Source organism: Limulus polyphemus, unplaced genomic scaffold (genome assembly GCF_000517525.1).
Source record: "Limulus polyphemus unplaced genomic scaffold, Limulus_polyphemus-2.1.2 Scaffold3554, whole genome shotgun sequence".
NCBI classification, from domain to species: domain Eukaryota; kingdom Metazoa; phylum Arthropoda; class Merostomata; order Xiphosura; family Limulidae; genus Limulus; species Limulus polyphemus.
The window spans coordinates 106,819-118,380 of NW_013669164.1; the positions used below are offsets into that span (position 1 = coordinate 106,819).

Sequence of the window (11,562 nt, forward strand, 5' to 3'; positions counted from 1 at the left end):
TCTCGAAAGGGTTAATACCCAAATAAAGCATCAGCATCTTGTGTTTAAGTATTATTTAAAATTATAAAAACCACAAAGTTATCATAGACAGTCAACATCTCTAGCATAACAATCACTGTAGTCCAGCTAAGATCAAAATACAAAAACTTCTCACCATTTATAAGAAAAAAAAAAGCCCCAGTTTCATTTGCAACAGCTCGAGCAATCAATGTCTTGCCTGTTCCAGGCGGTCCATACAGCAATATACCCCTTGGAGGCTTGAAAACACAAAGTTCTTTCATAAGAAAAATGTGTATGTACGACAGGTTTAATAAATTCAAATTTCAAGGCAAAGTTAAACTGTTAGTTACAATTTAAGAGACAAAAACCTTTTTTTGTGAATACTTTATATCACAAGTATTTGAAAGCAAAAGAAAAAAAATTAAATTAATTTTACATCACAAATAAGAAATGACCAAATCTTTTACCTAAAATATTTTTCAATTGGTTTGAAGTTTACAACTTACTGGTTACTTGATATGTTATTGACAAAGCTAAAAATATTTCATGATATAATCTCATATTTTTCATGTTCTTTCTGATGCTCATACACTGATCACTTGAAATGATACTGATTAGGCTAAAATAAAGTAATTTTTAATATTATTATTTATCTCAACAAGTACAAAACAGAGTAACTGACAAGCTAACAATGTGTCAATCTGAATTCTTTCATAAAATTTTAGGTATCAACATTACTTCCAAGATACAAAACAAAAAGTATAAGAACTAAAAGCACCCACCACCAACTCTTGGACTACTCTTATATAACTGAATAGCAAAATTTGACCATCACTGTTATAGTGGCTGTACAGCCCCACAGCACAAGGCAAGTTTTTTCTGCAACACACAGCAAACCATGAATCCTTGATTTCAAAATCTGAACATGTTAATCACAACCCCCTGCAAAGCCCTTGTACAAAGTTGTTTCTGAAATTAATTTCCCTAAGACAGAAACAGCGAAGTAGAATCACATCTTCTAAATTATCTTCTATCTTTAACTAAACATACAATAAACATACCTTTACTCCAATGGCTCTAAATAAGCTAGGATGTCGAAGAGGGAGTTCCACCATCTCTTTTATCTGTGCCAACTGTTTACGGCAACCCCCGATGTCATCATAACCAACAGCATTTAGTGTCTCTTCTTCTTCCTGTAAGTCGATAAACACAAGTAGTACAATTTTTACAAACAAGTATCACATTTGTGATTAATTAGATATTTGTGTAACAACCACCAGCTGTAGTTTTAGATTATCTCAATGTTAATGAATTAATGTTGTAGGATAACAGCTTGATAATTACAGAAACAAAAAAATGTTTATACATTTTTAATTTCTTCAATTATTTTCATACCATTTCTTATGTAAGAAAATATCAAAGCCAATTCCAAATTCATTTACAAAAACATCTGAGCTTCTGATTTAAATAAAAGCAAAAGAAACAAAAAAATTGTGTGTTTGTGTTCATGGTACTAAAAAATAATGCTTACCAATAATTCATTCACAACTTATGTAAATTTCAACCACTCACTATGAAACGGAAAGATAAGTTTTATAACCCATTCTACAATTTATTATTGTTCTCAAAGAGAAGTTTTACCTCTCTTTTTATTGGTTCCCCTTCACAGTGAATAACTGTATCAGGAGCAACAATGCAGTATGGACTAGGGTCAGTTTCAACCACCTTAAATTCTACGGCACGCATTCCACCCCTGACACCAAACATATCTCCCTTGTGAACGGGCCGGTAAGCTTCCAGAAAATATGGCTTCAAATATACATCAAAAAGACTCCTGCAAAAAATGTTAATTTTTTTATGTTACTGAAGTATGTAATACAACTGACAACATAAACATTTATAAGACTGTTACAAAAATGTACACATTTTATGCTATAGAAATCAATGATGTTTGTTTGATTAAATTCTGTGCAAAGCTACTTGAGCCCTATCTATCTGCACTAGCTCTCCCTAATTTTGAAATGACAGGCTAGAGGAAAGGTAACTAGTCAACACCACCCATCACCAATGAAGAGTTGGGTTAACCATCACACAGTAATGTCCCCAGGGCTGAAAGGACAAGCATGTTCCTTGATGGGATTCAAACTCATAACCTGCAGATTGCAAGTCAGATGCCTTAACTACAAGGCTATGCTAAGGCAAATGATATCTACATGTATGTGTTTTCAGTATATATCTGTCATGCAAGTATTTACTCCAAAACATGAGCAATGTCCAAAGTAATAAAATGCTTGAAATCTATATAAAAAACAAAAATTTGGAATACAAAAACACAAGTTCAGAGAACTAATGTTGTTCACGAACTTAATCTTAATTGTTTTATTGAAACAAGCAATATTTACAGACAGATGTTAGGAATGCAACACACAAAGTCATAATATTTTGATAAAACAGTCTGGTTTCTAGGTGATACTAAGAGTTTCACTACATATAACATACACCAAACTCAAGCTCTCTGAAATTTTCTCAAAAGTTAAATTTCATTAACTTAAGAAATTTCTGTGGATTTGTAATTATATGATTTAATTATAGAACCCCTATACCAGCACAGCTCTTTTCCCACTATTCACAGTACATAACTAAACTCCATAAGTAAGTTCATGAAGTGGGTAACTTGGTCAAAATTAATATATTTATAGGAATTCTATGACAAACATAGAAGTTGATTGCAAAGTGACAATACTATTAAAACAAACTGACATATTTTTCTTGACAGATAACAAAAAATAGAGGATATTCAAATTTCAATTTCATAATTTATCACAAAATGTTAGGACAGTTCTTGAAACACCAATTTTTCAACACACAGCTAAATTAATGGTACACAAGTGTTTTGCCCAGAAAACTCAATGCTTAACTGGTAGTATACAGTTAAATACTACCCTTGAAAATGCACTAAAAATCATAATTTAGTGATATACTATTAACTTTGGAACCTAAAAACATACCACTTAGTGGTATAAAATTATATTTCACCTCTAAAAACACAAAATTTAGTGCATGGTATACAAGTTACTTATGTTCTTAAAGTAGAAAAACAATCAGAAGTGATGGTATATAATTAACCTCTAATAATGAAATCACAAAAAATATTGGTCAAATTACATTTTAGTCAATTAAGATTAATTAGTTAGATAAGATACTCCATCTATTGAATATTTTATAGCACAAGTCTAGTGCACGACTGGAATGAGAAAAAACAAACGTTTTTAAAGCTTTATGCTCCTTAGACCAATAACTGGAAATGTGGTTAATCTTATTAACCTAATGTTAACCTAATCTTATTATCAAATTTTAGAAATGGCTTTCATACAATAGTTGTAATTAACAAGTTACTAAAATTTATTATGAATGAAGAAACTTGATGCTAGTATAAGTCATACAGCTAAGTAAAAATTTTATAAATATTTTAAAAGTTTTGTTTTTGTTCTGATTGTTGATTTGTTTGTTTTTTGGTTTTCCTTTATCTATTTATTGCTAAATATGAATACCTTGAACTGTATTATTTCAGATTTCTAATAATATAAAACATGCAGCTAGCAATGCTTGTATGATGTCACTTAATACAACAATTGAAAATAATTAAATCTATAATGCAAACAATATAACATCAAAAACAGGCAAGGGTATTTGCATTTAACATAAATTTAATGTACACTCATTAATAGGTTTCTTATCATTCTTAACTAAATTTTATTAGCAATACAAGATCTAACATGAGTGATTTTAATAATGAGAAAAAAACGCTGGTGTCAATCCACAGTCATCTAACTTAACTTACCCTGTCAAACCTTCTACAGTATCATCAATAGGAAGAACGTGTATTCGCTTCCCGTACTTCACATCTGGACAAGCTTGAACACTACATAAATCAAGAATAAGTCTGACAATGATATGTTAAATAAACACATCTTATGAACCATAATGAAAGAACTCCATTACATACATTTCCACAAAACAGATTTCACTGCCATCAACAATAACTTCAACCTAATTTCTCTTCGCAAAATATCTCGATGACAGTGAAATAACAGATACTTATATATATATATATATCCTTTAAAGACAGTTGATAATATTTTGATTAATTAGTTTCAACAGAACAAGTTGGCATATAAATGTATTCTGAAAGAGAAAATTAGTTTAAATTCACAATGTGTGTTTTAATGCCGTATCCAACTTTTCAAAATACCGAGTTTTTTTTGTAATCATTACACATAAGAAACTAGCATCAATTTAATATTTAGCAAAAGTTTTAAGATTAACTACCTTTTATCAGAATCAAGAGAACTGCCTGAAGTGAAATGTAAATATTTTATTATTTTCTATTTTTTATGTATACATATTTTAAATTAAGTTGATATCCTTTTGTTAACTTATAGCATGACTATGACCATTCTGAAAACAGACAAAAAAAAGAAGTTAAATCATATTCTTAAATTGTTTTCAATGTGAAACTTAAGAAAACGAGCTCTTTTATAAATGTACTATGCGATACATTAAAAAATGTCATAGACTTAATAGAGTGGCTAGTAATGTTTAGAATTTTTGGTAGAATGTCTTTTCAAATATCTTTCCAGTTTTAATGAAAACCATTATTATTTTCTCTCATTTTATAAGCATAAACTAATAACTCACTGTGGTTCTAATTCTACCTACCTTACTATATCCCCTAATCTTACTCTTAGGTTATTTCTAATATCTAATATCTTCTTTCAAATATCTTCCCAGTTTTAATTAAAACCATTATTATTTTCTCTCATTTCATAAGCATAAACTAATAACTCACCATGGTTCTAATTCTACCTACCTTACTATATCCCCTAATCTTACTCTTAGGTTATTTCTAATGCAACGATTCATTCGAATTTTTTCATTTGCACAAGTATCATCAGAAAGGACAATACAAACTGTGTCTCTCCTCTTTTTTCCTTTCAAAAGTACAGTATCTCCTCGAAAGAGTTGAAGCTCATCCATTTTTGCCTAAAAGGATGGAAATATTAGGAAATTAGTAAAAAGTTGGTATTTATATGTAATAACTTGAAAATATTAATCCATTCTCACTATATTGAGCTAGAATGAAGGAAAAAGAGTGAAATGAGAATATTTAAAATGAAGAGAGATGTTAAAAAATGTTCTTGTAATATGAAATCTCTAGCTGGTGATTAGCTATAACTGGACTAAAGTTTGAGTTTATTATCACAATTGATATATGCAAAGCTTGGAAACTTTAATAGAACTAATTTGAGTGAAATAAAATAAGATTTATCTTTCTTTAAACTTGTATGATACATGAAATATTGACATTGATTATTATAACACTTTTTAAGCTACTGAAACCAATAGCTTATTCACATAAATATTATCATCAAAAGTAAGAAACACGCTGTCTTCTTAGTAAGACTAATAGTTCAAATTAAACATTTCCATTTCTTCTTTAGTGATCATGTCCTCATTGTGGTGAAAGCAAAATACTTCCCATTTGATATCGTGGGTAATGTAAAAAGTAGTGATGGAATGAACAAAGTGGAGACTGAACAATCACAAATCAATTTCACACACTGAACAGCTATATCATGATTACCGTATGTAACCATGGGCTACGTCAACATCAAAACCATGCCAGACAAATCAGTAGTAATTTTTACATGTCAGTTAACATACGAGTTGAAAAATCTAGAAAAATGTGAATCTTGTACATCAAATTTAATAGATTGCTATATCACAACTGTTTCATCACGAGGAAAATAGATTGACAGAACCTTCGAGATTTGTGCACTTATGGTCCTTTTTTGTCAATACATTATTAACTATTTGAAAAACATGATTATAATTTTTGCACAAATAGTTCCTCCAAAATAAAAATTGTCCACATAACATGTGGTACACTACTTTTGGCTATTGAACCCCATGATTTGGCTATTGTTAATTTTCTGTCAGTAGCAAATCTGGTAATTGGCTTGCTAGAGTTAAATTAAAACTGTGGTAAGAGTAAATAGTATATAGAAATAAAAGATTATCTAATAAATTGTTAAATGCTAAGAACTTAAAATTATTTTAAGATGATTCTGAGTTTTGATTAAATATACTATCAAATTATAATGCATGAGTTAAAAAATTTAGAAAAATATGAATCTTGTACATCACAAATTTAATAGTTTGCAATATCACACTTGTTTTATCATGAGGTAAAGAGATAAACATAATTTTCTAGAACTTGCTCAAATCTTTAAAAGATGGTGCATTAGAATCATGCAAAGCATAGCCTCAAAATTTTTTATTTTTGGGGTTACTAGAAATAGTTTCTTGTGTAACATATTATTAAAACTTAATACAAGAAATAATTAATACTGACACAGTTACAGTTAATTTTAAAGAAGAATAATGTTGTTGCTAATAGCAGTCCCTAATTTACACAATGGGAAAATAAATAGCAACCATTTGTTTATGACTTCAAAAGTTAAGTTTCATGATTGAGTGTGCATGTGGAAATCAGAGTTATAGTTCAGGATAAAAAAAAAAAAAAGAGTAGAATAATAAAGCAATGCAATGACCTAACATTGCTAAGTAAGGCAGAAAGTAGTTTACAGTAAAAACATTTGCAACTTTTCAGAGGCTAGCTGAGTTTGGAAATTATTTTTGATTAAAAATATTATCAAGTAAAAGAGCATACAATACCTGAGATAAGGCCACGACAGAGTTATCATCATTAACTGCTTCTTCTACTAGCAATCGGTTTGGCTTTTGTTTAGTTTTCAAAATAGCTGTTGAAAGATCATCAGGACTACAACAAAGTAAAAAATATATATTTTACAGACAATGTTATCACACACTAAATGCAGAAAAGAAAATACAAAAAAATCAAATTTATCTTTTTTTTTCTTTGGGGGGGGTGTACTAGGGGTATTGGACTGCTATGAAATAGCTTACACTTCAATAAATTAAAAGAAATGAGTGGTGTAAATTTTAACTGTCCTATGTCTTTAACAAAATGGTTGAGTTATATATCAATATACAGTTTGTTGTACATACACTGAAGATTTTTTTCCATAGTATAGAAAATCATATGGCAGTTATAGCACCTTAGCAATCAGGTGTAAGTTTGCATTATGAAATCTAGTTGTTGAAACTTACAAGGACAATATGTAAAAATGTAAACAAAAACAATTTTTTTTTTTCTCGGTATTCACACTTGTAATTCAACAAAAATATACACATTTTAGCAAAATAAAACTAAATCACTAATTTTGTTTCAAAAAATAGCATTTTTATATGCACCAGTAGCAGATATGGCATCAGATTATGAAAGGATGATTAAATTAAGTCTTTCAAACACTCTTTCATACCTTCAAGCTTCTCAATATTACTTTACTATTGAAAGCAAGATTCACTTAAGTCTTCTGAATTCTATCAGGGTTTCGTATCTTTATGTTTATCAATAATACTTTGTTGGATATTACAATAATAATGGAAATACTTTGTTGGATATTACAAGTTATCCCAACAAAAATTATTCTTAAAGCCTGCAGGGGAAGCTATAGTGAAAGATCTCACCATAACTACTACAGTCTCTAAAGACTTCTAGATAATGTATATTAGCGTGTGTATGTGTGTATTTATACATGGAAATATTGAGTGCAAGTACTGTAGGTTATAATTCACTCTTTGGCACTGGTTAGACTTCATTTGGAATACTGGGTTCAGATTAAGCCATCTTACTTTAAAGAAAGCATCACATTGCCAAACGATGACCAGATAAAAACTATGGGGATAATTACATATTTGGAGATGTTGTTATAGGAAGACAGGTTGAAATCTTGATACGAGTTCAATGAAGAGAAGAAAGGATAAGGAGGACATAATTGAGGTTTTTAAGATTGTGAAAGGTTTGAAATCTACAAACCCAGGAAAAACATTTACTATCAGTAAAACTAGAGGACACAAGTGTAAGATATGGATGGAAAAGTTGATGACTAGTTGAAGCAGTTACTCTTCTAACATAACAGCTGACCTATGAAACAGTTCATCTTCAGGTACAATGAAAGCTTAAACATTAAAGGGGATCAAGATGAAATTTAACGATTGTTTTGGAGATTAAGGTTGGATGCAAGAAAAGGGAGTTCTTTATGGAGCTTGGAGTAGAATGGAATGATGGTAGAAAATGAAATAACCTAGATAGGACAAACAGCCTCTTATTATCACCTGAAAAAAATCTTTATATTTATAAATAATACTTGGATATGAATTTTACAGTATAACTGCAAAGGTAAAATTGGCAAAATATTATTCTGTTTATTCAATATACATACATATATTAAATTAAATTTTGCATACGTTTTCCACTTTTAATTATCACCATTAGTTTGTTTCACTATTATTTCAGTCACAAATTCTTTGATACAAATTTGATGATGAATCTAACACAAAACAATCTGTAATTAGATGTATTTTCAAAATTTATTGTTCCAAGACATACCAAAATCCAAATGTAAATAACAAGCAGGATAGCTTATGTTTTTATGTTACAGCATAAAACAGAAACAAGATTATCACAAAATTATGTCTCAATTTTTCAAACTAATTCTTTCTATACTTTAAGTTAAAAGTTACAACTTCAATAAATATAAAGTTTAGTACAAAACTTTTATTTTCTAAGTAGCCACATTTTAGAAATTAAAGCATTTTCTTTATTGGCTTTAAAAGCAGGAATTCAAATGAAAGGTAATAAAATACTGCTTTTAAGTGTGAAATTTGAGGAAATATTACGGACATATACTGTCAAATGACATGTACTTTCAGATCATTTAAAAGTCATCATAATGACTCCTCTAATACACCTACTAACAAAATAACACTTGGATCTTATTTTTGGTATTTCAGATGCATTCTAAAATGAACATTGTTTATTCTTTACCAATCCAAGATTAAAAGAAAATGACTATTGGTCCAAAGTTTAAAATTTAATTCTATGTTGTCAGAACACAACAGTGGTGAGTGCATTTCAAGTCCTAAAAACTATATATATTACAATATTAGACCATCTGGACTATGGAACTGGCAACTATGTATGATAAGTTGAACAGATATTAAAACAACCATTTCAATAATCATTAATCTTTTGAACATTTTTAAAAGTATCACAGAACTTTTGATAAATATGCATACATCTTAAACAGACTTTGTATATAACAGAATTGAGTCATGAAGGGAAATTTCATCAGAGTTAAGCCTAACATCTTACCAAGGCAATACAGTTAATGTTAACCATTAGATAATTAGATAGATCCTAAACTCCCACATCATGGTCCTGAGTAACTTTGAAATAATGTATTCTTTATCTAATGATTTAGACAGAGTGTTCATCATGAAAAAAAAATGTGAAAATCGGTTGAAACTGAAAGAATAGTTAATTATGTTCAAAATTAATTTCAATTTTATTAAAGACCCAATTTATGATAATATTTACATACAGTGAAGATGATCACAATAATAAAACTACTTTTTTTATTTGTAACCAGTATTATTGAGGCACAGAAATAGTTTATAGTGGGATTTGGGTTCTTAATGCTTATTGCCGAAATTGAATAAGACATTTAATTATTTAAAATCTTTGCTTTGTTTTCCTTAGTTCTCGTTCAACAGACAAACAGCAAATTACTAAAACAAGTGAATGGTATTTGCAAGAGGCTGTATACTTAAGTATGATGTAGAGGTAGCCCAAAACTCAGGGTCCATACTTGGTTTTCTTCCCTCCTCATTATTTATTTGATGTAGTACAAAAAAATATATATAAAACTTTGAATAGATCAGAGTAGACCTTGAATTATGAGCTATATTAAGAGTTAGTTTTGAAGCCTGTTTTCAATTTAACTGTTGGCAGTGTTGCAACACCAGGTAATATTTTTATATTTATGCCAAATGTACTTGCAAGGATTTAAGTTAACAACACCTTGATAAAATATAACATGTAACCAACCTAACACTATCACTATTTCAATTTTAACACTATAATTTTAAAGCATAGTTACAAATTCAAGTTACACTGTGCTTACACCAGTATAGTGCATACAATACAGTATACTCTGCATTATTATTTCAAAAGTATCTGAGGCTGAAATTGTTTATAATATAAGCTACAACATTAACTTATTATATTACTGGTATTAGTATAAATTATAATAAAGGTCAAATTACAAATTTCGACTCAGGTGGAGATACGACAGATTACAAATTACAGAACTACAATTATGTGATGAATTAAAATTTGATGACAAGAACCGCACTTTTTGAAAATAAAGTTTGGAAATGGCTTGAAAGTTAAATGGGTAGTGAAAGAAACTTATTACAAATGTACAACGTTTCAACAAGCTTATGACAAGTTATGTTATCAATATCATGATATTTGTTGGTTTTAAATTTCGCACAAAGCTACACGAGGGCTATCTGCTTAGCCGTCCCTAATTTAGCAGTGTAAAACTAGAGGGAAGGCAACTTGTCATCACCACCCACCGCCAACTCTTGGGCTACTCTTTTACCAACGATTGACCGTCACATTATAACGCCCCACGGCTGAAAGGGCAAGCATGTTTGGTGGGACGACCCTCAGATTGCGAGTCGAGCACTCTAACCACCTAGCTATGCTGGATCCAATATCATGATATTGATAACATAAATTTGTCGAAACGTTATACATTTGTAATAAACTTCACTACCTATTCAATTTCAAGCCGTCTCCAAACTATACAGTTATGTGATAATCTACACGAGTAACTTCCAGTAAAATAAAATCAAACTTACTTGGTTTTGTTTTCAGCCATAATAAAACTTTCCTTTTCTTTATAAGCCTTCTAAGTTCTAAACTGTAACTTATACTTCTCTTGTTAGGCCCGAATCACACAGTGACGATTGCAAATAGAAACATATGATTTTGTCGCCCTCTAGACATATTACATCATACATTATAATGATGTAATTATCGAAATATATACATTTTTATATTACATGACGACACACCCAGTAAACCATTTTCGCAAAAGGTAAATAACTGATATACAAAACATTCTATGAACAAGCCCATGCACAAAAATCAAAACTAAGGAATTCAGTACTAATCAATAATTAGCGTTTCTAGCGTTATAAGCCAGCAGACATTCCGCTGTTCCACTATTGGATATTTGTATTTATGCCAAAGCTATCTCCCAAAATCCCTAATTTTGAACTACTGAACACAGGAAAGACAATCAATCAACAACATCACACAACTCACGACAAGATATTGACTGTCACTCCTATAAATCACCCACAGCTTAGAATATTTTTCGTTTTCACACAAATTCGAACCAGGCTCACCAGCTCCGAAATTCAGAGCTGTGGTAGAATGTAGTTTTCAACTTCAGTATGAACTAGGATATCTTTAATGCATGAGAGCTTGAAAGTATGAAACTAACCTTAATGCACAGATAACAACAATTATAAATATCGATCAAGAACAGAGGATTCAAA

The 11,562-nt window shown here is 29.9% G+C and overlaps 1 protein-coding gene across 1 annotated transcript in view; it reads right to left on the minus strand.

Annotated features, from left to right (window-relative positions):
• Positions 1-11,007, minus strand: part of LOC106469578 (transitional endoplasmic reticulum ATPase TER94-like) — a 26,817-nt gene extending 15,810 nt beyond the window's left edge. The window contains exons 1-7 of the mRNA XM_013930081.2: positions 10,858-11,007; positions 6,739-6,844; positions 4,871-5,043; positions 3,842-3,922; positions 1,642-1,834; positions 1,062-1,193; positions 155-257 (exon numbers count right to left, since the gene is read on the minus strand). Coding sequence (XP_013785535.1) covers positions 155-257; positions 1,062-1,193; positions 1,642-1,834; positions 3,842-3,922; positions 4,871-5,043; positions 6,739-6,844; positions 10,858-10,877 — 808 coding nt within the window. The 5' untranslated portion in view covers positions 10,878-11,007. The remainder of the gene's footprint in view (positions 1-154; positions 258-1,061; positions 1,194-1,641; positions 1,835-3,841; positions 3,923-4,870; positions 5,044-6,738; positions 6,845-10,857) is intronic.
• Positions 11,008-11,562: the final 555 nt, after the last annotated feature.